Genomic DNA, 27,015 nt, shown 5'->3' on the forward strand with positions numbered 1-27,015 from the left:
CTTTGGTCATCCAAATGCATAAGCATACATTCACCACAAAAATGAACCAAATAAGTCTGAGTGTCTATAATCTTTTCTAACAAAATATTTGAGAAAAGTTCAAGGTAGACAAAATATCACATTAATAGTTAGAGGAATAACAAAATGCATGTCCAATAATACTACCCTCAACTATATAATCTAATAAACGGCTTTACAACAAGTGATATATATATATATATATATATAGGATGCACATTCTAAATCTTCATGGTCACAAATGTAAAAGAGGATCACATTTTTAATAACAAACTCTAGGTGTCATATACCTTTCAACATACAATAATTTTTCAAAATGATCTCAGTATTTTCTTGCTAGGATTTTGTAAGTATTTATTAGGGGCTACATGAAGTAAAATCTAGATCAAAGACCAATGCATATTTTAGCATCCTCAGAGTCATTCATAACGGAAGCGTACAAAATTCTTTATATGCAAAATGGTCCTCTCAGCATTAATTTTGAGGATGTTAAAACTTAAACAACCTTACACTCCTTAAATAGGTATCAAATTAAAAATGTGCACCAATTTCTAAACACTTGATTAAAATAGGTTGCCTGAGACAAATCAAAATTGTAATTAGACATATTAAAATGGATATTAATCCTTGAATAAAATATGTCAAATAGAAAATTTTATAACAAGGTGGCATGACCACAAGTATGTTGTCTCATCAATGTTTTCAGAACCGAACCAGACATTGAACCAGAAAAGTCAGCGGTTCATGGTTCACATGGTAATAATTAAATTAAAAAAAATTATATATGTATATAATAATTTAAATATAAGAAATACATATGAAATTGCTATTTAACTTAAAAAAATCAAATATTTTAAGTTTATCATGACTTAACAAGCTATATGATACAATATAATATCAAATGATTAAAAAATTAGTCATTTTAAAAAAAAAATTGATAAAAAAAGTTTTTTTTAAACAGTCCGGTTTTTGAAAACCGGATCCGGTTCCTGGCTTGATTCCGGTTCTCTGTCCGACCACCGGTTCGAAACGACTCAAATCAGCTCAATTCTTAAAACAGTTTTTTTCCTTTGAACTAGACTGAAAACCCGACCGGTCACGGTTCGACCGACCGGTCCGGTTCGATTTTCAAAACAGTATGTCTCATTCATTTGATTACTAGCTAGTGACTAGCTATTATCATGGAGCATAAGAAGCCAAAGATTGCTTTTCCCAAATAATTAACAAATATACACAAATTTGAATTATTTCACGTAAAATTAAAGAGAGCCAATAGCCTCATTAAACTTCAAATATCACCGCCTAGAGACTTGTTTATTCTCAGAGATGGTTTTAGATAGTTACACATCAAATATTTCCAATTAAATTCTACAAAACCATCTTATTAAGGTATTTCAATTCCTTCCTTCAAGTCTCTATTCGCCTAAGATAATTTAGTTGTAAATTATTATGACATCCATGAGTAATGTGATAATGTTCTCACCATATATAACAGGAAAGGTTTATTTTTAACAAGTGGATTCATTAACAACCTCATCGTTATGAAATGAAGTTGGTGAACAAACATGCTTAGATAAAGATGATGCTCTTAACAAGTAAACCAATAGTCTAGGCCCATAACTCTCACTATTTATTTGAAAATAAGATTCAAATTCGATTCACTTGATAGTGAGCAATAAAATTAGCACCGTCTTAATCCTATGCAATAGTAAACAATGAATTTCTTAATAGATTTTGAGATCGAGCTTCTTCAACTAAATATCTCACTTATGATTTCCAGTCTAATACAAATAATTTATCTTATATTATTTTAGACACTAGATTACTAAGCATCCAATTCAAATATGAATTAAGGACTTTATTAAAAGGGTTCTAACAAAATGTATTTAATGTTACCATACCTACAGGGTACAAGAAACATCAAAACATTAAAAAAAACCCTTATTTGCAAACTTGCCAAAAAATTAAATGCCCAACTACCAATAATAGTAATCTTTATTTTACCGATAGGGTCATTTACCAATACAGTATTCTGAGATAATTTCAAAGTTTTAAACACAAATTACACTGACAATGACATACCTATGGGATAAAATTCATTGTCAACATAACATTTTGAAATAATACACTACCATGATTTGACTCACTATAACTAAGCATACAATCATTAAGTGCAAATGGCTCTTGGCATATGGATGAAAATGAAAATTTCAAATATTTATAATTTATCCATCCCTCTAATGAAGTTGGATTATTAATTGTAGAACATTGCATATAGGGCTTACAATATAATGTATTTTACATGTTTGAAGTATCAAGAGCTCATCATAAGTTTAAAATGTATAAAAGAATAATATTCTAGTAACTCCCACTTAAATGAGCCTCGTCTTCCAAAGTTGTTCCAAACTTGAAACACTTCACCCCTCATGTTGGAAGTTCTTATGGGCTACTACTAATATTGTATGATCCTTCAATCTCTTCCCTCCTTGCGTGAAGTAAGATGATGTCAATAATTCATACTTATGTTGTGGTAATTTTATAAACCATAATCCTATACAAGTTCAAGACATATCCCATTTAACACCAAAAGTCCCATTATAACTGAGTGCTATTAAGCATTAAGTAACATTTATTGTCAAAAGTGTTGTCTCTAATTCCTTTCGTCAATGGTGATTTCAATTGCTGCTAAAGAGATTTGGTTGGACTTATACAAATGCATATGATAGGCTTTATTAAAAGTACTGGACTGCCAAGAGAGATACACTTGTTTCAGTTCTCTCAGAGCAAAGTAATTCTCAAAGTGGTAAGGTACATACTTAAGAACTTTCACAAATAATTATAATGAGTCTTATAAAGAGCCTTTACAAAAAAAAATAGTTGCTCAAAATAGAAACTGAAATCGCAAAACATAATATAGGAAATGATAATTATGCATGCATAACATAATTATAGTACAGAATTCCCAACAAGTAAATTTCAATTACACAGTTATCATTATGTACCAAGAAGGCTCATATAGGGCCTTAACAAAAGATAGTTGCTCAAATTACAAAATTGAAATCGCAAAACAGAATATGAAAAATAATAATTATGCGTGCATAACATAATTATAGTACAGAGTTCCCAACAAGCGAATTTTAGTTATGCAACTATCATTATGCACCAAGAAGGCTTTCATACCACATCGATTTGGCTCACACAAATGTCTTTACCCAAGAAATGTATTAAATATTTCATACCTATGAGGTATAATAAGTATCTAATACATCAAAAGTGTTATTTGCCTATCCTTAAAACTAACTACCAAAATCACATTAATAATGTTATACCTATAGGATATATCCATTATCAATACTATAAGATCTTAAGTGTTACAAAATTACAAGCTTCATGACCTTAAAACAAAACAATTTCAAAAATCCTTAAGGTCTTTAAGGAATTAGAGAACAAATATGGGACTTGACCAAAATTTTAAAAGGTGTTCAGGGGTTAAAATTTAATTTTGGAAGAGACTTGGGGTCAAACAACAATTCCAGAAGTTAAGGGACTAGATATTAAGTTCCAAAAATTTCTTGGGGTATGTCATAAATTTGAAAATTATAGGCCAAAAGAGGTAATTTTAAACTGGGGCAAAGTATAATTACTGAAATCCTTTATTTTTTTAATTACACTGATATGGGCCCATGCGATTTGGGCCGAGGACCAATTTCATTAACTGAATAGCCCACCAAAGCCCCTTGCCCTTTCTTTGTTGTTTTTTTAATGTCCTAAATGGGATTGGGCTTAAAATTTCGGCCCATGTTTTCAGTCTTTCATCACTAGGTGGATCCCTAGGACCCGATCCGACTGGATGCTTGACCCAGCTGGCTGTACTGTTCGGCAGCCGCTAACCAGAGAAGATAGAGTGACCACGTCCGACGCCGGCAAACACAACGCCCACCTCCAGCGAACACGACAGGCACCCAGCACCGGGAACCATGACTTTTGGAGGGCTGGAGGATGACGCCGGCGACCAGATGAGGAACACACGTCCACGACGTTGTGAACCAAAATCTCCAGTAGCAACTTCAAGTGACTGATAGTGGCGAAGATGACAGACTGAGCAGAAGACTCACGACTTCCTAAAGACGCACCAATGCATCAGCCTCCAACGAAACTGACAGTAGCATTCTCAATGAAGAATCTGAATTAGAGATGTACTATTGTGAAGCTGAGTGAGAGACACTGTAAACCAAAATCATAGATGTTATAGCCATTCTCCAGTAATGCTACAGTGAAGAACACGGCCTCATCGACGTCTATGAAGCTTAAGAATCCCATTCAGAATTTTTTTTTGCTGAACTCCGATTACGGTGACGTTAGGAACAAAGGAAAGAATTTACAAACTGATTCATATGTCCAAACTAATATAGGGAATCAGTCAATAATTCTTAAAATCACCAAGGAGAACTTTTTTAAGTTAAACTAGATATAATTAAAAGAATTTATATTCAATTAATCACATTAAATTGAGATACATTAAATTTAATATTTACAACATGCAATGTGTAAGCAGTTTAGTATATCAATTCATATAAACAAGAAAAGTAGAGAATATATGTGTACCTGTGAAATCTATGAACGTATCTCGAGTACAGACAGGTGCACAATCCACTGACTTCCAGAATCTTCAGAGAGTTCAGAGATAATAAAGCAGAATAAAATGAGTCGTATGTTTGCGGTTATCGACTGATTAATTTATAAGGATCAGACAGTAACTGTCTTATTAAATAATTAAATAATTATATTATCTATTATCTCTAACTCAGTCAATTAAGAGATAGAAAATAACTAACGGCTATTGGATTGTGGGTTATGCTTCTGCCCATTGGGCTCATTTGTGTGGTCCACCTATCATAATCCACACAAGATTATAATGACCAATCTGCTTGGACTCATTAATTAATGTTAATCCATAATAAAATTCCAACATTACAAAAATAAAGATAAAAATAAGATGATTAAAGGAAACAGGTGAGCCACGAGCATATTTATAAGAGAGAGAGATAATTTAGTTTATAGAGTTGAGAATCATGATTTATGAGACTTTCTAAAAAGTGTGATGATTTTTAAATTTACAATATATATTAATAAGTTTTTAAAAAAATTAATATTTTAATCCTTCAACTTTTAACTCACTTGTAACTTAGTCCCTCAACTATGACTCGCTGCGACTTAATCTCTCAACTATAACTTACCGTGACTCAATTTCTCAATTTTTGATTCACCTATAACTTGATCCTTATTTTTTAATTTTTTTTTAAATTCTTATCAAATAAGAGGGATAAAAAAATACTCATATATTATTTTAAAATATCCTCATTTTGCTCATTGATGTGAGATATAAGCTAACATGAAAAAAAAATTAACAAAAGTTTAGGGACTAATTTGTAAGTGATTCAAAAGTTAAGGGACTAAATTATAGGCGAGTTATAGTTAGAGACTGAGTTATAACGAGTTATAGTTAAGAAACTGAGTTATTAGTAAATTAAAAGTTGAATGACTAAAAGATTAATTTTTTTTAAGTTTTATCATACATATTATGAGGGAAGAGTGATTTAATTTATTTTTTTAATTCATTTTATTTTAATAATCAAACGAAACCTTATTGTTTTTGTTTTTACTGTGTTGTTTAGAGAACCTTCTCCCGAAAAAACTGTTACATGGAGTTGGAGAGCACTCACACCATATAACCTATAAATAATAAGGTTTCTATACTTTTTTATTTATTTTATGTATTGATGATAACTTACATTTTAATTGCTCTACGAATAACTTTCTTATCTTTTTTAAGACCCACCCAATTCATAATTATTTTCTAAATCTATAAATTAAAAAAAAAATATACAGATCCTACATAAAAAATTAATTATTATAAAGTTCATCAAAAAATAAACTAAGACCATTAAATTATTAATAAATTATAATAATTAATTTTTTTATATAAGACTTCAACTTAATTCCCCCTGTTCATTGACAATTGGAATGCTTGAATAGTTATCCTCCAACCCCCAGCCCAACCCTCACACCTAAAAAGAAAAGAAAAAACTAATGGTGTCTGAATACACAACAGAAAGAATAAAGGCCTAGAAAATTTTGGGCCTGAGTCATGGGGCATTAAGCACCGCAAGGCAATGTCTGCTCCTAATGAGCCACTAGCGAGAAAAGGCCCATTAATGACCCAAGTCAGTGGGATGCTAAAACGATTAAAAAAAAAAAATCAATTTGATTCCTTGCCCTAAAGGTGCATTGTCCAAAGTACCAGAGGAAATAGCGGAAATGTCAATTATTATCAGGAGAGGAAGTTCACCGTTAATGAGTTTTCATCTTTATCTCTAGCCAAATTTGATTCCTTCTTCTGTTCTTCTATTTCAATTTCTTTCAACGGTGCTCCAAGGAAATTAGTTTCTGGAATTAATAGAATTCCTGCTAAACAACATGGAATGAAACAGATAATTCCAATGCCTAGTCATCCTTCATTGCTCCTCATTGATAACGCGGTCAAGGTTTAGATTGGCGACTTACCTTCAAAATCTGCTGCGAATGCCCGCTTGATGAATCGTCAAAGGGAGTGATATGAATGATCGATGATCACTCCCAAGTTAAATTACTCTCGTTTATTCTGATTCTGCTCGAATCGGGATATGCTGAAGTTGTGGAGATGGTATACAAGCTGCTTGGCTGTTCACCCAGTCAAGACACAGGTCATAAGTTCTGGTTTGATATGGGGGGTTGGTGATATAGGTGCCCAGGCTATCACTTACTCCACGGCCCAAAGCCAAAGGCCAAATGAGGTAATATTCCCCTCATTAGTCATATGAGTTAACAAACTTTTCCTTAAATTTGCGGTTTCTTTTGCCTCCTTGAAAAATGTATGTCTCTCTTTCATATATATTCGGTGAATGAATCCCTGCTCATGTGTGAGTTCGGTGATTGAAAACTTGTTTTGGAATGTAGAACCACATTATAATGTTAAACATGCATTCATCGGGGGAAAAGGTGGGAAAGTATGTGATTCAGCTAAGTGATTTGAAGCTACTTTGCCCTGGTGAAATTATTTTCTCTTTCGCATAAATGCTAGTACTTTACTTGAACAATAGGGACAGCTGAAGAGGGGAAGACTAGAGGTTCACTTTAACAAACTTGAAATGCTCCCTGACCTTTGTGCCTGTATCTGAAGTGTAAAGAACCACTGCTTTTAGGCATATATACACTGGCACGCATGTCTGATACTCCTTTTGCGCGTGATCATGTTGACTACTTACAATCACAAGGTTTGCATTCGACTCCACATGACAAATATCACTTTTCCATTTGTCCCAAATAGTGAGACCTTGGGTTGATATGGGGGGCAGGGAAGATTGTGAGACAGGGAAACCATTGACATGGTCCTTGCCGTTGGGTCAATGAGAAGGATTTTCTTTGATAAGATTGATATTGATAATATGGTAAAAATATAATACTTATTTTTATTAAGAATCCACCATTTCAGATTTACTTTATGTTCTAACTTTCATATTCTTTCCATGAAATTAGTAATATAAGACAAGCACAAACTTCGTGAAATTTCAACAATGTATTTGGTTGGGTTACAGTGCGACACCTAGGGTTTGCACATCAGATCAATGAGTTTATTTCTTTTGGTTAATGGCAATCTCTCTTCTATATATCAGGATGATGATAAAGAATTTAAGATCAACTGGAAACGGATGGTTGCAACCAGCTTGTTTGGGTTTGGATTCGTTGGTCCAATTGGCCACTACTGGTAAGAAGCACTACCTTTTCAAATTCTATTTCCTGGTTGTGTATTGGCATTGGCTTATTTTGAGATATCTGTTTATTTATTCTTAGATCCTGGGTCTTTATTCATTTCATAGCTACAAAGAGTTTCATGCAAAGGAAACTGCTTCATGAACTCTTCAGTGTCCACTCCACCCCCCCCCAAAAAAAAAAAAGAAATACTCCCTCTAGTCCTATTTGTAAGACACATTTTAGAAATAATTTTAGTCCAAAATGTAGGACACCTTGTAATAATTAAATCACTTTTTTTCCTTTCAATTTTACCCTTTCTTGATTAGCTTGAAAGTATTTAATATAATTGTATTATTATTTAAAATTAAGGGTAAAAAAGAAAGTGCTTCTCATTTTTTTTATGATATCAAGAAAAAAATTAACTTTTTGTAAGATGCATGAAACGGTTGAAAGTGTTCTACAGTAAGGCCGGAAGGAGTATGTCTTTATGGCCTAGTAGAACTTGGAAGTTGGAAAATTTGTGAGATAGTCTTGAATGCTGCAGTTGGGGCTGTACTGTATGGTGGCTGCTTGTTTCTAGGGGCAAACAGTTACCTCTATCCTTGAAACAGGTTGCTCATCAATGCCAATGCTTCAAGTCAGTTGAAAGAGGAATTCAATACTTCTTAGAGCTGAAATCTGTACTTTCTAATATTCTAGCCATGTATTTAAGACATCTAAAATTGGACTTGGTTTGGCCTGAGGAGGGCTGTTGTTTTGGACCTTGCCATCAACATAGGTTTTTGGATGTGGACCTATTACTCTATTAGTTCTTCTTCAACCGTTGAAAAAGCTTTTCTGCTACTGGCTTAATGTGGTGAATCAGAAAAGGCTTCAGAACACCCCTCCCAAAAAAAAAAAAAAAAAAAAAGAAAAACAAAGAAAGAAAGAAAAAGAAAGGGACTTCAAACTCCGTGTGATTTGTGTTTTGCAAGTTATATTCATTTTGTTTGGTTCACATCAATCTCTTTCTCTGATCTTCGTTAATTTTTACAGGTATGAAGGCTTGGACCGATATATAAGATTGAGACTCATGCTTAAACCTAATTCCTTCCGTTTTGTTGCCACTAAAGTCGCTGTTGATGGGTTTATCTTTGGACCGTTGGATTTAGCTGCATTTTTTACCTACATGGGTTTTGCCAACGGGAAGAGTTTTCCTCAAATTAAAGAAGATGTGAAGAGAGATTTTCTGCCAGCCCTTGTTTTGGAAGGAGGCATATGGCCGATTGTTCAAGTTGTGAATTTTCGATTTATACCTGTGAGGTATCAGCTCCTCTATGTCAACTTCTTCTGCTTGTTGGATAGTTGTTTCTTGTCTTGGATTGAGCAGCAACAGGATGCTCCCTGGAAAGAGTGGATAAAATCTTTTCTACCTGTGAAGGAAGAGAAGCGCCAAAATGGATAATTGCTCTTTAATCTCCCCTTCTTTTTATCTCCGGCCTCACCATTCATTGTGAACATGACCAAAAAAAAAAAAAAAGGTTGACGAGGTTGGAAGCGTAAGAATTCTTCTCAAGACTTTCAGAGTCTAAGATTCCATGAGAGATGTGTTTCTTCTTGAATCCAAGTTGACAGTTTCGTTGAATACATGCAAGCTGAGTTCGCTTTCTATTCCCTAGTCCTCCAGCATCTTAATTTGATTACCTCTTTCCGTAACTGGGATTCATCTATTACACATTATGTTCAATGCTGTTTGTTTGGGAGGAAAAAGTCATCGTTCAGACTGTTTCCTGACTATAGACCATCGCAAAGTTTGTCTGTGAGGGAAAAAGTTTGAATTCCTCCATTTTATACTGAGGATCCAAGCAATTATGTCGTTACTTGTTATGAACATTGACACTACCTGTTCCTTATGGTTGCATACCCACAGCTTCCTCGCCTGCTCTTTAGCCTTATTTTACGTTTCTTTATATATTTGGGTACAAAAGGCAGCCCATGAAGGATACTCGCATTTTCCCCCCAAGTTTTTGGTTGAAAGACGTAATTGTGTTGCATGCTGCCATCGCTTTCTTGGAGAGAGGAAGAGAGGTGAGGAGCCAAATCAGCTGACCCATGAACATGGTCACTTTAGGACAGTGTTCGCAAATGTAAGTTGGGATTAGTAAAGATCTTTATATGACAAATAATAGGACAAGGGGATTTTTCTTTTTATGGGATCGACATTATCCCAATGAAAAACTTGAGTATATGTTTCAGTGAACAAGCAATTCGCCAAGATCAACTCAAAAGTTGAGCTCCAGCTACTTGATTCTAAAGAGTAGGACCATAAGCACTTGCACTTTCACTAACCCATAAAACCTGTGACTTGGACTCGACGATACGAAGTTGAAATTTGTCAAGTCCTCAAATCCCCAGCAAGCAATTTGGGGGTGCGATATTCACGTTAAACTAATGTTTTGGTTGCGGCTGGGGGAAGAAAATGAAACTAGAAGGCGGGCAGGGGAGGAAGGCTAGGTACGTACGTGTAGATGTATAGTGCAACTTTAGGATAGCAACAGTGGGGATGATTATCAGTTAATGATTATTAGTTGGGCATGATTATCCCACACATTGTATCCCATTATGAATATAAATAAAGGTATGAACACATGATTGAGATGACTTCATGAGGTGGAATGAATCTAACACAAGCTTTTAGTTTCGTACCTACCGTTTCATTATGATGACTAATAAATAAGACATCAAAGTTAAAGAAGAGCAACAGGGGGAGGATGATGGACTTAATCTGTCTTGTTGCTTTTGTAAAAGGGAGGTTCTATTAAGTATTTATCAGTCACGGAGAGAGAAGGTGAAATGACAGATTATCTCAATATAGGCCCAAAGAGGGGCCCAATCGAGATGTGGCCGGTCGAGGATTTTACGGGCCCAATGAACAAGCATTGCTCAATCAAAGATTGAAGAAGGAAGCAAATGTGCTTGCCTTGAACAACACCCGCACGGTTTTGATACCTGACAAAAGCTGAAATATAAATAATTTAACAGTAAATAACAACAGATTCCAAAGTAAAACATGTGTTTTAGATTTTTAATTTGCATGGATATAATAATCTAATGGAATAAAACAAATGGTTATTTATATTAGAAGATAACAGAAAGCAACAAATTATGAAATCAAATAAAATGTTTATATTTTTTTTATATAAATAAATTATTTAACTCTAACTTCTAAACATTAAAAACATACCTGCACATAGCATGGCACGAGAAAAAAGAAAAATACAATTATATCAACTCAAGTTGTGTGAGTAGTGTAAGTAACATATTCTTCGGTTGATAATTTAAATCCTAGTCTTTATATATGAAACGAGTTAGCAATTTAATTGAAAGATCTACTATTCACTCTCAATATCTTGCGAAAAATAATCTTTGCTATTAACGGGATCTGCAGCCATAGATGGAGGGTTGTGTAAAATCTAGTTTAACAAAGAATGCTTTTAAAAAATTTTAGATCACCCTTGACCCTTTCCTTGTTGACTGGGGTTTCTTCGTTGAACAGTCTCGAGATTTTGGATTTGGGAAATGGGATAAGATGCCCTTTATCGACTCTTGAAATCTCTACAAAATCTCTACAGAATCATTTGAGGATATGTAATTGATCTTTTTATATAAAAAAGAAATCTCTACAAAATCATGCCAGTGTCGTCTTTGGTTCCTTCTATTATCCCCACCCCGGCTTTACGTAATATTTCTTTCAAGAGTATATTAAACAAATAATTGCTTTCGGAATTTAATTGTTGTAGTGATGACTTGGACCCACTTAAAACAGTTATCCACCCCAATCACCTAAAGCCTGTCGGTTTAAGAATCGCGTGGGACGTGGTGATCAAATGCTGGCCAGTAAGGAACAAAAAATATGGATGACGAGGGTTTCATACATACCTTCAGGCAGTGGCGGAGTCACATATAATTGAAAGAAGATATATGCCCGCCTCACTTAAAAAAAATAACATATTTAGAAGTTTAAATTTTTTATATTTTATAATTTACACATTTTACTTATTATACTTTATACCTCCTTATTTTTATATTTTAAACTTTAAACCCATTTCAATCTTACTTTTTTAGCCCAAATCTATTCAAATTTTTAACTTATCCTTATGAATATTAACCCACAATTTCACCATATATAAATACCAATATTATTTATTAATTATTTAAAAAATAAAAAAAATTTAATATGACTAAATGGATTCGCTTCTCATCTTGAATATTACTTAGGAACTAGTTAAAAAAAAGGACAATAATAAATAATATATATTCAAAACTCAAAAGTAAATTGAGTGAATATGTTTTACTAACTTGCTATACTTACAAATTTATAATTGAAAACTAAATAGGAATAAAGAAAGAAGAGAAGAGAAATAGTTAATTTGAAAGAGATAAAAATATTTTTCTTTTATCAAAAATCATAGCGCCGTCAGTACTCTCCTTAATTTAGGATCCTGACTCTTTCACTGCCTTCAGGCTCACTATTTCTTGCCGATCACTTTCTTTGTTATAATAAAACCATTTGTTTTTATAGATAAAATGCCAAAACATCAATGACAATTAAAAATATGCTTATATTATGAAAACAAGGGCACCTTATACAAACATAATACTTCTTTTAGTTCTATTTATAGGGTAGAGGAAGAATTTTTTTTAATCCTATTTATAAGTTACATTATTAAATTTTTATCATAAATTTTATTTTTTACCTTCCATTGAATATTAAAAAGAAAAATATATTATTAAAATGTGTATATTTAATAAAAATAAAATTAAAAATTTATTAAATTTTAATATAGAATTAATAAATTTTAAAATTTTTTTAAGACTGATAAAATGTATTAAAAATAATTTATAAATTTGACTAAAAGAATAATCTTTTGATAAAACGAATGATAGAAAATCATGAGACTGCTACAGGCGCCAAACTCCACGAGCAGACTGACAGAGAAGAAAGCAGACCAAAAACAAATTATTTTGTTCCGCATTTGCCCCTAAGGCGCGGGTGGGTCCTGTTGAAAAGACCAGACAGAGGTATTGTATTGTGCTTGTGGTGATTAAATTTGAGACGAAACATAAAGCGTCGCTGATTTGGAAACATAAATAACTTTGAGGCACTATCGGTCAAACTTTTAAAAATTAGACCAGTGGTTGAACAACTGAGACTGTGGTTCCCACTTTACCGATCAGGCTTTGGTCGCATTAGTTATTAGTAAATTTATGTGGTTTTAATTTCATATATTAACTTCATATGATTATAAGTATAGGTATATATGAAATGATCATCAAATGTATTGTTTAAAAAAATTAAAACTAAAATTATACATATTAAAAATAATAGAGATAAATAATTTACAATACAAATATAAAATATCTGTCCATATATTTTAAAAATAATGTGGAGATTAAATCAAAAAAATAGAGAAGGTCTTAATTTTTTCTAAATATGACAATCAAGTATTCTTGAAGGCAAAGTTAAATTAAAATTTTAAACATTTTGTTTGAGAAAAAATATAAACAAATATTTAAAGTGCGTAAATTAAATAAACCAAAAAAAGTGCGTGAATTAAAATTTACACGCGGTAGATGTGGAACTTCTGTGGGCCTTGCGTTAACTCATGGGGCCCCAGTATTGGAAGAAGGATTCTTTAAAAAGATTAATATCGAAATCAGTATTTAAAAAAAAAAAAAGATTTTCATGGCTGACACATAAAAGGATAGGTACAAGATTTAAGAATTCAAATTAAAACGAGATTCGTGATTTGATATTAATTTTGAATTTAAATCCTTTAAAATTGAGATTTGTGATTTTTTGTAATTTTTTCAGCTTTTTTAGTAATTTTTTTATTTTACTTTTTTAAAAAATATAAAATCTTCTCTTTTTTATTTTTTATTGATTGAATCTTCTCTTTCTTTATTTTAAAAGTAAATTTTACAGAAATTTACTGATGTTAACTTTAAAGGATTTAAATCATTAGTTTTTTTTTATGAGATCTTTAATTGTCATTCTTTCTAATATTTTTTATTTTGTGAGTTTTTTTTAGTTTTTTAAATGAAAGAAAGATTGAACCGATATTAACCAGTTGAGTGCCAATTTTTTGTCGGTGACTTGGTTTTCAACGGATTTAGCCAATATTGGTTGGTTTTGGGGTAAATTTCAGGGAACATCTCAGGCCATCTGTGAATGGGTCCCGGAAGATGGAAATGATTAGAATAATAATTATACATAAAAAAAGATAGGATCTAAGGGGATTCAAAGCTCCGAGAAATGACAGTTTGACAGTAGCTCTGGATTAACGTTGACCCCATATGGCCTCACCCTTTTTCTTTTCCTGATCACAAAGAATCAGATCAGACCAAGGTGACAGGGCAGAGCTTAATCAGATGTCATTTTGCCTCAACTTGCACTTTGTGGGGTTCCCCCTCCCTCATAAAGCATCGCAAAAGTTCTCACTTTGAGCAGTTAAAAGCAATGGTTGCTGCTATTACCCGAGTTCAATCAACCAAGTTGGTACAAGGGAAAACGGGTAATTGCAGCTTTGAAATGTTAGGGTTTTCGCAGGAAAATCAAGTGATGGTGGCCCTTGCTAGTATTTTTTTGCAATGTGTAATCATTTCGACATCGAAATTGCATGAAACTGGTAATCCAATCTGTACATGAGGACCTCCACCATCTCCCCCAGGGTACATGATCATCATTATCTAGCCACCACACTGCCACGCCATTCCGAGTTGAGAAACAGTTTTCCTCTCCGTCTACTAGTCTCCGCCTTCTTCCCTAAAGTCAAGAGACCAAAGACTGAACTGAGTAACAGAGCAGAGCATTGTTATGGAGAGATAGAGAGTCAAAGAGGCAATTAACATGTTACACTCAATTCTTATGGCCGGGGAAAAAATCCACATTAATTAATCAGAAGCATGTACAGGTCAAAGACTCAAAGTAAGCACAGGTCATATATGATATAACCATAGGCTTGTCAATCACATCCCATCCCTCTCTGGCTGCCACTCTACTTCAAATCCTCTGTAAATTGATCGTTCATCAGCAATGTAGAAGATTTACAGATATAAGCAGCTAGCCAGCTAGCTAGCGAGCGAGGGTCCTCCCTCACCAGCTCAAGTAAGCTTTGTCATAATAAAAAATCAATAATGCGTCCTCGTCTCTCGGCCAGCGAGAGCGTGGTGGCTGGTGACCGGTGAAAGCTGAGGAGGGGCTCCATGTATGGTTGGGAGAATCTTTCTCGCGCCCCTTTCTCACTTTTATGAATGGAGGAGCAACAATGTGGAACGTACAGGCGTGGAAAGATGAGCCCATGTGTGATGCCACCACAGAAAACCTCCCATGACCAGATATGGATGAGTCATGTACAATCCAACTTTAAGTGGTGTCACTGTGAATCATGAATCGGGTAGTGCCAAAAGTGACGAGGATGCTTTGTCTCGGCTTTCCAGCAACGCTCTATGTCTAGAGATATTCTCTTGGCATCCATGGATGCCCCCAGCAATCCTCGTTTCGTGAATCCCACCGCGTATAATCCCTTTTCGCCTCTCCAGCCATTTGGGAATGGCCTCCTCGGAAATCCATCTTCCTCGCTGAACATGTCTCCTTCCTGCCCTCGATCATTGCACATTTCCTTGTTAATATATATATATGAATCTTTTTCATTCTAAAGAAGAAAGGTTTCTGGTCGTTTACCTTCAGCCAGGAGGGCACGTTACTTTTGTAACCGGTTGCGAGTATGATGGCGTCAAAATTCTCCGTCCTGCCGTCAACAAATTCCACGGCGTGTCGTTTTAGCCGCTTCATGCCTGGACGCACCTAAAATACATCCATTCAATCAGTCAAACGACCAATCCCCTCGGTAACCGGAAAATTAAACACCTTGCCTGGCTGCTAAATAAACGTGGTTGAATTAATGCTCCCTTTTTCGTCCCTTTGCCTTTGGAACAAATCTAATATTTTAACCCCACTAATTTTACGGACGGCTTGATTGAAATTTGAAAACCAGAATGATAAGATGGGAAATCTCACGACAAAAAAAGGGCCGATTTCAATGAACAGGAGATTCATTATTATATTTGATTAGTCTCCCGGTTATACTTCAAATATTGACAGACGCAATAAATAAAATTAAACCGCTGAATAATAATTTTTAAAAAACTAAAACTAAAAGCAAGTTACTGGGGAAGAGGCAGGTGAGAGAGAGGGAGTACCAGAATGTGGCCGGATTTAATGAAGGAGAGAGTGCCGACGTCGAGGACGGGTGTCTTGCCGGAAAGGTTTTTGAGGCGAAGGGGACCCACGGAGGGGCGTTTCAGTCCGAAGCGAGAGGTGTCGCCGAGCATCAACCACGAGACTATCAGCAGAAACGCGTCCACCATCCTCATGGGCACCCACTTCAGCAACCACATCGATAATCCAAACGTCGATTTTCCCAGCAGCTCCCTCGGCAATATGTGCACCTATCAATCAATATATTCGACAATTCCATCATGTCTAGCTCTACAATGGCCATCAATTTCGGAGCTTGAAGCCCACCAGATGACAATGAACATGAAACGGGCTTGTTTTACTTGCTAATTAGAAAAACGTTTTTTAGGACTAACTGACTTGCATGCGGTGTAATTCTCACAGGTCGATCGTGGTGTCAAAACTTTTCCAGAATTATTGCTGAAGGCATGCATTCTTTGCATTTAAAGACACAGGGGGTTTGAGATGATCTTGGGTTTGGGTTTTTGTCCGGAACCACTGCTCCATTCATGATGAAAAGGAGAGTCCGGAATCAATCAAAATGTATTGGGTAATCTGTTGCTCCGTCAGATTTAGCATTTTTCATATTAAATAGCATTTTTCATATTAAACGAAGAATTCCAAAAGTAGATGCACGCAAAACTTTTCTGTTGCTGCAAAGTGCATGTCCAGGAATTCGGAAAAAAAAAAAAGAAATATTAATTTAAGGATTAAATGGGAAAACAGAAAAAGTGGATTGTTTCTTACTGTATCTTTGACCACAAGAGAAGGAGCAGCATTATAATTGCAGAGGTCCAAGCACACTTCCATGCCGGAATTCCCGCATCCCACCACCAACACTCTCTTCCCTCTGAACTCCTCGCCGCTCTTGTACAAGCTCGTGTGCCTTATATCCCCTCCGAATTCCCCCATTCCTTCTATCTCCGGCACAACCGCCTCCGCATTCTCTCCCGTCGCCACGATCAGCCACCGGCACAAGTACTCCGTCGTCCTCTCCTCCTTGTCCACGGTTTTCACAAGCCAGACCCCAAGCGTGGCGTCGAATTGCGCCTGCCTCACCGTTTCGTTGAACCTCGGCCTGATGTCGAACCTCTCCGCATAGCTCAGCAAGTACTGTATGAACTGCTGCTTCGTCGGGTACGTCGGGAAATTACTGGGAAAACCCATCAATGGAAGCTCGCAGAACTGCTTGGGCAAATGAAGACGAAGGCGATCGTAGGTTTTGTGTTGCCACAGAGAAGCTATGCAGTCGGATCTTTCTAGAATCAAACTCGGCACTCCTCTCTGTCTCAGACAAGCTGCGGTTGCGAGACCAGAAGGCCCTGCCCCAACGATCACCGGACCTGGTACCCACACGCTTCGCCCACGATAAGACAATTTGTTTTCGTTCATTTTCTCAATGAACAACGGATCATTGGCTTGCTTTCCTTCTATTTCTCGCAGGCAATACCCCATGAAGAATGAAAGCTATTAACAAGTCACTGTTAGGCAGAGCCCGGACGACAGTGGAGTATATATGAAGAGAAGAGTGGGGTTGGGGAAATTTGGAGGCGATGAAGAGAATGAATATTGGTTTGTAGGTTGCTCTGTTTCTGTATTGCCAGCTGAATGGAGGAGGTTTAAGCAGAAGGATGAGCACCAAGTACGGGCTAAGGGTGCCTTTTCCCTAATGTCCGTTATACTAGGGGTGTTCAGTCCGGACCCGTCCCGATTGGCCCGTATCGTTATCATATCGGGACGGGTCTTTTTATTAGAAAATAATCACGGGACTTTTATACGGGACAGAAAAGAGGTAACGACGGGACACGGGATACCATCGGGACGTCCCGTCCCGTCCCGAATATTATATATATTTTTTTATTTTAATATATTAATTATATTAATATAATTTATACTTATATAATTATCAATTATAATTTAAGAGTAATGCTTAGTACATCTTCACTAAGTAGAAGAACAATGATTTGATGTTATGTTTGACTTGTCTGTTGTACTAATCTTATAGTATAAGATCATTTGTATTTATTATTATAATGTGTATTATGATTATATATTCATATTTTTTAAATTATTATTATTTATGATTGTGTTGTTTTGATTTAAAACTTAATAATTATATGATAAAATTTTAATGAATGTTATTATCCAGATCTTTTTTCGATATTACCATTTATCGGAACGGCGGGACGTCCCGATCTTGTCCCGGTCCCGTCCCGACTCTTAACGGGACGGGACGACTTCCGACGGGACGGGACACGGGACCAAAATTCAGTCCCGATCGTTTTTCTCGGGACGGGACACGGACGGGGTGCCCGGTCCCGTCCCGTCCCGTGAACACCCCTACGTATCTGTATTCCTCAATTTATTAATTTTATTTTTTATTTTTATTATTAATTTTATAAAATAAGAGCATTTAAATATATTAATATCACAAATACACGTATATTTTTAAAATATAAAAAATATAAATCGTTATTATTTTAAATATCAAGATATCCAAATTTTGATTTTATATAAAATTTAATAATTTAAAAAAATTAAATAAAATTAATAGTTGGGACATTACATTAAAAAAAGTATATTAGAACCCTTAGCCATTACATAAGTTGGGCGTTTTCGAGTAAAGGAAAGGAGGTGGGGATTATCATTGTCATTATTATTATGGAGATTAAAATGGTTTACGAGATAACAAGAGGAGATTTAGAATGGATATTGGGGTTACATCATGCTGATCAATTTTGAATGGTTGACATCCGAGGGATACGAATGACAAGTGGGATGCATCATTCCCATAGGGCAATGTGGGGAGTTGTGGAGTGTGAGTTGAACCCAGATGCTGTCCTCCCCCTTAGTGGGATGCATATTTTTATATTCTCGCCTCTACAAAATTTGATTAATCTGCTCGGTTGGATTACTAATTACTGATTCGGCATGGCAAATTACGCATCAAATTTTGACCATGGTTTTTAATTATTAACCCTTGAATTAGTTACCTCAGCTTGCTGCTGAATTTTGATAGGGTTCTGGATTCATTAATTAGTAATTAAAATAATGATGTGTTGAATAGAAAACACATTAAAAGCAGACTTACTAAAGGTTAAAAAGCTACTGGACATGTTTATAATCATATCGAATATATAATTAATTAATGTGATTGAAATTATACATAAAGAGACTGGGAGCTGCGATCTCCAAAATAAAAGGAGATTCTATATGTAATCATGGGGTTGAGGTAGTAACGAGGCAGATTAGGATGGGCGATATAATCGCGAATCCTTCGAAAATATATATAATAAAAAGAGGTTGAGATTAAACCAAAAAAAGAAAGGCACGCGTTTTGGAAGAGAGGGCGGGAAAAGTCGTTAATTTCATTTTCAACGACAGAGGAGGTTTAGCTGAGAGAAGCTGGAGGATGGCCGACAAGGATTCAAACTTGAAGGGATGCTGAGTGGATAAATCACAATAGATTCCCTCAGATACTCAAATCATGACCGTGTATACCACACTTAGTTCGGTTTAATTTGTTGATCCTTTGGCCTCCGAGATCCTCATGATCTGATACACCGGTGAGTCTGTAAATAGTATCCAGCAAATTATTGTAATTGAATCAACGTATCATAGGATAACATTCAAAATATACAATAGAAAATATAATTGTCGTATTTTAAATATATGGAAATAAAATCATTTATATATAGATGGGTTATATACAGTTCATTAAAAATCATAAGTCTCTGTACTTGGAAACTTTAATCAAGCTGCGCAAAAAATATAATTTAACAAATTATAATTCCCTGTTAAATTTAAAATATTGATTTCGTATTATTTTCTTGGTCCATTTAGTCAATTATTTGATGGAAGTAGCTTCACTCTGCTTAGCACTACAAATCTGGAATAGATTTTGATAGATTTTAAAAATCTTCACTGTTGAAGTTTAAATTATTTGAACTCGATCGTACACAAAAAAGAAAAATTAATTCAAACTGTTCAAAATTGTAGTGAAAATGCAATCAAGAGAAAACATATGAGAGTAATTAACTAGCCAGTCTTGATCATAGTGGAAAGAATTATAGCCACTTAGATAATAGATCACGAGTTTAAATTTGTGTGAATCTAGAGATATATACTTTTAGAAGAGCTGCCCCCAATTCGATATAACAATAATTGAATGAACTAAACTAAACATATTGGACAGAAACCATATCATTAACTCATCAATTTTTAGAATTAATTAAACTAAACTAAACATATTATACTGAGTAAACTAACTAACTATTGTTATCATGGGAGTCTTGGGAGATGCTGTAGACTGTAGTTCTTAGTTAAAATCATAGCGTTCAATCTTCTACGATTTATCCTGATGGTCATTCTATCTCACTTGTTTTAAAATATCCTAATCTATTCAACAGAAAATATAACTTAAATTGATGAATCATATCATGAAAAAAATTTATATTCCAGTGAAAAATCTAAAGCCTGGGAGAACATCAAATGAATTTAATTAAGAAATTAAACAATATATTACTTGGTAATTTTTTTTTCATTTTGTGATGTGTTTAAAACTTGTCAAAGTTATTTCCTTTTATTTTACAAGCATCTTAAATCGTTGAGTTGTTAATTCAGCTCTTACAGAACGCAGGGCGTTATCTATCGATTAATTTCGATTGCGATCAGATTGATGCAAATATTTTAGTTAAAAAATGATAAACGCGAATAGATTTCGTTATATATTTAAGATAATTAGCTAGTATAAAAAGAACATAGATTAAAGTTCATTGGATTAAACTGAGAGAGAAGAGGACCATATTCTTTATTGACTAAAAAAATAAAAATTGAGGAAATACAATATATATGATATTATCACAAAATAGTTATAAATTTTATTCAACAGCAGCAAATTTATTTTTGATTTTCTAATCAATAACTTGGAAAAAAAATGGCCAGAGAGTAATGAAATGGGCACTGACAATGCTAATAGAAGAAACGTAGCTTCCTTTAAATAAGGTTTGAAGTGTGAATTCGGCAGACAAAGCAAGTTATATTAAGAACAAGCTCTGAAATGAGACCAAACAATGCTCAATTTGACTCAGGCTTAAGCTAAAACCAAGAGTATGCTTTTTGGCTAGGAAGGCATGTGAGAAGCGAGGCTCCGAGAAGTACTGAAAATCAAATTAAACCCACCGATAATGCCTAATTAATGTCCACGTCCTAACTTGATCGCTTTGTGTACTTCAAATATATGGCGTATTAATTGATTAAACTTCATAATATATCTATATAAATATATATATATATATATATATATAAATTGTTAAAACCAGATCACATGCGAGGCTACTTGTTGTAGGGAATTTCAAGTTATATGCTGTATTTGTGTTATCGAATTTTGCTTTATATGGCTGAAATGTATATTTAGTCTCACGGAATGGGCATTTAATTATTGAACCATTATAGGCAAACCGTACAAAAAGGCATGCGAATAACAAGAATACGCTGTGAATGTCAACAATAAACAATAATTTTATTAAAAAACTGCCCGGGATGGAAAAAAAATTATCAGTTGTTCATTTTTTTTTTTAAAAAAGGTATAGATGTTGATCCTTAATATACAGAATATTGCTTTAAATAAGTATTCGAGTTATTAACGTTCACTCAAATAGACAAAGAAAATGAAGGTGCAATAATATCACTTAATAGTTGTCAGCTTTTATGTGTCCATGTAACAGCGTACCTTTTTTTTTTTTTTTTTCCTGGTCAGCGCCATGTAACAGCGTAACGAGAAGATGTATCGTTATCGTTACTGGGACTTCATATCGAATTCACAAAATAAAATTATGTAACCAACGCCTACGCACCATGGCATTTTTCCCCCCGCCAACACTTCACTTTCCAACGGTTGAAAGTGTTACTTTCTCCCTCACTTATATACTCCCTTGATAAAACTAACAAGTTTTACTTGTAAAATTTTTTAAAATAAATATTAGCCCCCACTCAATGTTTTATGTTCAATTTGGACCTCCCCTATTTATTAGCTTCTAGATCGGTCACTAATGACAGCCTAAAGTTAGGAGCTAAATATATAGAATTCAATCAAATATATGTGAAGTTCGTTACACATGACATCCATTTGTGCACGATCACTTTATAATCAATTTCCTGTTCGTCTTATTATCTGTACATATATTTAATATTTTTTTGTTTAATTATCGAGGCTATAATTAATAAATAGACAGTGCGATTGCATTGGAGGGAAAGAACTAGAAGGCAAAGGCTTAAAGGGGAAGAGAGAGATGAAGGAAGGAGTGGAAGTGAGGAATGCCTCAACATTTATGTAGAAGTGAAATGAAGTTAGTGCAAACAAAGATGTCATATTGATGAAGCAGGACAAAATGAAAGGTACGGTATATTTCGTTGTCTAAAACTCTCACCGATCTCTATATATCAACAGTATCATGTTACAAGTTTCTAGTTACCTATTATTAAATGAAGCAAGTGGTCCACCCGTGTATGTGTACGTATGTGTTTATAATCATCAGGCGCATTCATAATCACTAGGTTCATCTAAAAATTAAGCTCATTTATAGATCATCTGTTCTTTATCTCTAGTACTTCGAAATATACATATTAGTTTATATAATGTCCAATGTATAGTGAAAGCTTTTTTAGAGGTAAAGGGAGGCAGAAGTATGTTTGATTTGATTGAAGCGAAAAAAAATCGCAAAGTTCGTTTCTTGCATGTGGTATAAAGGTATGTGTTTATATTTTATTGTTTTAATTATTAATAAAACAAGGGATTTATAGTTTTATTCTCCAGAGATACGATTACTAAATCCATTATACAGGACATTCGTAGTTAATTACGTTTTAAAGAAAAAAATAATTCGAACTTTAATTTTTTTTATATTATAGAAAAAGGTGAGTGTTGTTTTAAATTAAACAATAAAGATCGAAATGAAAAAGTAGAATCCATGTTTGAAGTCCCATGAAATGGGAACTGGTCCGAAAATAAACCTAGTCTACTAGGCTTTGTGATCCTCTTCCCAAGTTATTTAAATATTTAATCCACTTTTAGTATCGCTGCTTAAAAAGTTGCGCTTATAGATGGGCCCATCAGATATGACTTCCAAAACCCAACCTACCGCCTAGAATTTAGTTAACCGCTGCTCTCTAAGGCGGTCTAATTAAAGACATAAGAATGTGTTTTAACGTTAATATATTAGGGCACCATTATTCTTCAATCCTATCACTTCAATCACCTTTCAATATATATATATATATTAAAATGATTATTCAAATTTCACAATAGGTCGCAGATACATATGATGATGATGCGTTAGTGCCTGGCCTCCACAAAGATCTGCCAAGCGCATGCTTGTATGTACACACACACACACACAATCTCAATTACAATGATTTTGTGTCTATTTTTTAAATTTCAACAACAAAATAATTTAGTGCTCTCACTTTTTATCATTCCATATACCAGTGTAGTTTATATTTTATTTTAATTTAATAATAATATAAAATAATTAAGGGATCTGGGATTAGTTTCGTTCGTTGGAAAATATATATAATTCAGCAATGAAATGCTAAGTGCATATATCATGTGCTTTAAATTAAATCGATCGCCACCCTCCCCTAATTGTCGTTTTTCTATGGTTTGTGGATATGATATAATCAAGCATTTATCTTGAATTCAGTGGATGATATATGATTATATCCCTACTTATGCTTAATCAATAACAATATTTTTATTTGATGTTTTTTAATCAATTGCTGTTGGCATGCCATGCCTTGGTGACGTCAAAATTCGTCCGGGGCACAAATCAAATATTTTAATTTCATATTTTTCCTGTAAGAGATTTGAGATCATGTAATAACGCTTCGTCATTATTTCTCAATTAAACACTGCACACGATCGAGTCAGCTTATAATTAATTTCAAGATATTACTTTTTTACGAATCATGTTAACCTGATGAAAAGGATAGCGGCGTAATTAAGCTTATTGAAGCCGGGTCGAAGGAGTAGCAGCTGATCAATAAGGACCTGTCTAAAATGCTTTGAAAATAAAGTACCCACCAAATGTATTTTAAATTGCTGTTCAGTGGGCGAAGCTTGTAATTATGCCTATAATTATAGATTAAATGTATATGATGCTGGAAGTCCTAGTCTCGCGTGCATTCCTGTCTTATCATGTCGTGTAATCATAAACTGGTGGAGGGGTTGACATTGTTAATTAATAAAGATTTTGAGATTAATTAATCAAATTGAAGAGAGCCAAATTAAGCATGATGAAACTTTTTTAGGATCCATCCACACCCATCTCCTTAATATCTTAATATTTGGTGGCAAAACACATAATTAATAACGAAAGCAAAGCATTATAATAGCAGAGCTGAGTGGGGACGCGAGGGAAAAGAAAAATGAAAAAGCTGGAGGTTTTTGGAAGTACCTTAAAAAGTCTTGGGCACTTGAGTGTCATAATATGCTAATTATGTTACAGCTTTGGAAAAATCCAAAAAAAATAAAATAAAATTGAAAGTAAACAAACAACCCTAACCCAAATCATCAAGATCTGTTTTGAAAAAACCTCGTGCCCTTTTGCCTGTTAGGAGAAGTTGTAAATTCACAATTAACCACCGTACAAATTGTCATTCCTTTAAATACGCAATCCTTCCCTTACTGACATCAATTGAACCCCCCATTCCCTTTTCAATAATTCGGATTGAAGGAAGAAGCAACAAATACCATAAAAAAGACAAAAAACCAACCATACACTCACCCGTACCCAAACACTTTTTTTACAATAGGAGAGGAAATTAAAAAGCTAATATTGCAGAATTATATATACGAATATATGCAGAATACCCACATAAATAAATTAAATTAAAGTATACGCAGCACTCAGAGAAGTAGTCAAGTAACATGTGACAGTCAATGAATTAATCACTACACACGTTAAGAGGGCTTTTCTGATGTTTTGTAATGAACTTTCCTTTGAGTAGAATATATACTAGACGCACACAATTGAATAATTTCTTAGGCCAATAAAGCTGGGCGATGATATATATTGCAGCGCGTACTCTAGCTGGCTGCCCATAAATAAGTTCAAACGAGAGCTTTTTGGGAGCACTTTTACGCAATAGAGCACTTTATATTCCATCAGGCATCATTCCTCACAACATAATTATATGATGTATCTTCACGATAAGGACGTTTCGAATATATATGAAAATAAAACCCTCGTTTCTTTTTTTGGCTTTAAAGGAGGAGGAGGATAAACTAAAAATCAAGGGAAAGCGGAGATGAAGGGCTGTTTAAAATTATTTTTATTTTATTATTTTTATTTTATTATTATGAGAATTGATATTTTGTAAAATATGTTTTGAAAATAAAAAATAATAAAAATGAATGTTTTAATTTTCTCACCTTTATTTGTTCTTCAAACTAATAATTTCATAACACTGAAAAGATATTTTTATTTTTCTATTTTTTAAAATAATATTTCATTTTTTATTTTTTTAAAATATTTTTAAAAACACATTGCCAAATAATTTTTTTATTATCTTGTTTTCTATTTTTAGAATAAATTGCCTAACAGTCCCGAAAATTTGGCCAGTGGTGACATTGGCAAGTTATTATAAGGATGACATGACTTTTATGATTAGAATCACTATAATATAGCTCCACTAGATGTCTGTAAAATCAACTTATTTGAACCACAATGATGTGGCTTGGTGGTTCCTCACCTAGTCCCTTAACTAAGTTGGAGGGATTCAATTGACCGGCCACTTTACCTTTAATTGGGAGGATTTAGTGGCGTCTGAATTAGTTTGGGATCACTGATATGCTTGAAAAATGTTTGCCTTAGGATATTGGATGTTCTAAGTAAAAAAAAAAAAAGAATTAACTTATTGGGGATTGTGGATCATTCTCTCCACTTGTTCTGAAGCTTCTCTCCTTTTCAATAATGCCACTAATACTATTTCATTACGCTCCCCTATCATAATATAAGTTATTTTTTTGAAAAATTTTCTTAATCCCAAATACAGGACATTAGGTAGATATTATATAGTTTTTTTAATTACACTCTTGCTTTATCAAGTAATTAATGAGAATATTTTGAATATGTTGAATGTTTTATTTTTACACTTAAAGGTTAAATTGAAAATATGTGAAAAAATTTTAAAATTAAGATTTTAAATAATTTTTATAAGTATAAATAAGTTAACAATAACTTATACTTCTTATGTTTCTTATTTTTAGAGAACTATCACTTTTTACTTGTATTTTTTATAAGTAAAATCATCAATTTTTAACAAGTATTTATTACACATTTCTTAAATCACCTCTTATAATTTACTTAACTTAAAATAATTAATACATGCTTATATTAATTAACACAGGCATTTTAGTTCACTTTTTTATTTTTAAAATAATTATTGTAGTTAACCAACTCTCTTACATTGTGTAATATAATTTTTTTTTCTTGCACTCTCTCTGTTTTTTATTGTTAAAGAAACTATCACTTTTGACTTATTTTTTTTTATAAACAAAATTACTCATTTCAATAAATATTTATTACATATTTCTAAATCATCACTCATAATTTACAACAATGAAAAACAATTAAATGACCAATGCATGCTTATATTGCTTAACAGGAATATTTTAGTCCATTATTTTTATTTTCAATACAATTATTATAATTAATCGACTTTCTTAAATTGCATAATATAGTTTTTTTTTATTATATATAAAAATAGAGGGAGTATTATGGTTAGGAGGAGTATGGTATAAGCCTCTCAAACTCAAAAGCTAGATTATTTAACTATCACCAATTATGTCCCTAATTTTGTGTCTAATCAACTTTATGCTCAGTTACATATGTTCATCGTAACATAGCGTGGTTAATAATTAGGCGCTT

At 33.7% G+C, this 27,015-nt stretch overlaps 2 protein-coding genes across 5 annotated transcripts; one reads left to right on the forward strand and one right to left on the reverse strand.

Annotated features, from left to right (window-relative positions):
• The first annotated feature begins 6,315 nt into the window (after positions 1 to 6,315).
• LOC129294183 (uncharacterized) lies at positions 6,316 to 9,728 on the forward strand. Of its 2 annotated transcripts, XM_054932372.1 has the most exons (4): positions 6,714 to 6,851; positions 7,158 to 7,331; positions 7,731 to 7,822; positions 8,845 to 9,728. In XM_054932372.1, exons 2-4 carry the CDS (start codon positions 7,308 to 7,310, stop codon positions 9,251 to 9,253), a joined length of 525 nt encoding a protein of 174 aa, XP_054788347.1. In that variant the 5' UTR covers positions 6,714 to 6,851; positions 7,158 to 7,307; the 3' UTR covers positions 9,254 to 9,728. The 2 variants fall into 2 exon arrangements, with proteins under 2 accessions (XP_054788346.1, XP_054788347.1); XM_054932371.1 differs by lacking the exon at positions 7,158 to 7,331 and having other exon boundaries at positions 6,316 to 6,851.
• Positions 9,729 to 14,090: 4,362 nt separating this feature from the next.
• LOC129294723 (indole-3-pyruvate monooxygenase YUCCA6-like) lies at positions 14,091 to 17,661 on the reverse strand. Of its 3 annotated transcripts, none has more exons than XR_008589434.1 (5): positions 16,835 to 17,661; positions 16,051 to 16,299; positions 15,533 to 15,655; positions 14,949 to 15,446; positions 14,091 to 14,614 (listed from the first exon to the last, which is right to left on the reverse strand). XR_008589434.1 is itself a non-coding variant. In XM_054933195.1 (4 exons), the coding sequence occupies exons 1-4, from the start codon at positions 17,540 to 17,542 to the stop codon at positions 15,225 to 15,227; spliced, it is 1,302 nt and encodes a 433-aa protein (XP_054789170.1). In that variant the 5' UTR covers positions 17,543 to 17,661; the 3' UTR covers positions 14,091 to 15,224. The 3 variants fall into 3 exon arrangements, 1 of the variants encoding a protein (XP_054789170.1); XR_008589433.1 differs by having other exon boundaries at positions 14,706 to 15,446; XM_054933195.1 differs by having other exon boundaries at positions 14,091 to 15,446.
• Positions 17,662 to 27,015: the final 9,354 nt, after the last annotated feature.

The sequence above is a fragment of the Prosopis cineraria genome, unplaced genomic scaffold (assembly GCF_029017545.1).
Source record: "Prosopis cineraria cultivar Desert tree isolate PC_DT_omini unplaced genomic scaffold, ASM2901754v1 PC15, whole genome shotgun sequence".
Taxonomy (NCBI): Eukaryota; Viridiplantae; Streptophyta; class Magnoliopsida; order Fabales; family Fabaceae; genus Prosopis; species Prosopis cineraria.

Excerpts from the sequence above, each read along its gene's own strand:
- LOC129294183 (XM_054932371.1), top strand. The coding sequence starts at position 6,702 with ATGCTGAAGTTGTGGAGATGGTATACAAGCTGCTTGGCTGTTCACCCA. Across the intron at positions 6,852-7,730 it reads AAAGCCAAAGGCCAAATGAG|GATGATGATAAAGAATTTAA; the intron begins GTAATATTCCCC and ends TCTATATATCAG. Across the intron at positions 7,823-8,844 it reads GGTCCAATTGGCCACTACTG|GTATGAAGGCTTGGACCGAT; the intron begins GTAAGAAGCACT and ends TAATTTTTACAG.
- LOC129294723 (XM_054933195.1), bottom strand. The coding sequence starts at position 17,542 with ATGGGGTATTGCCTGCGAGAAATAGAAGGAAAGCAAGCCAATGATCCG. Across the intron at positions 15,656-16,050 it reads TTAAATCCGGCCACATTCTG|GTGCGTCCAGGCATGAAGCG; the intron begins GTACTCCCTCTC and ends GATGTATTTTAG. Across the intron at positions 15,447-15,532 it reads ACGTGCCCTCCTGGCTGAAG|GAAGGAGACATGTTCAGCGA; the intron begins GTAAACGACCAG and ends GATCGAGGGCAG.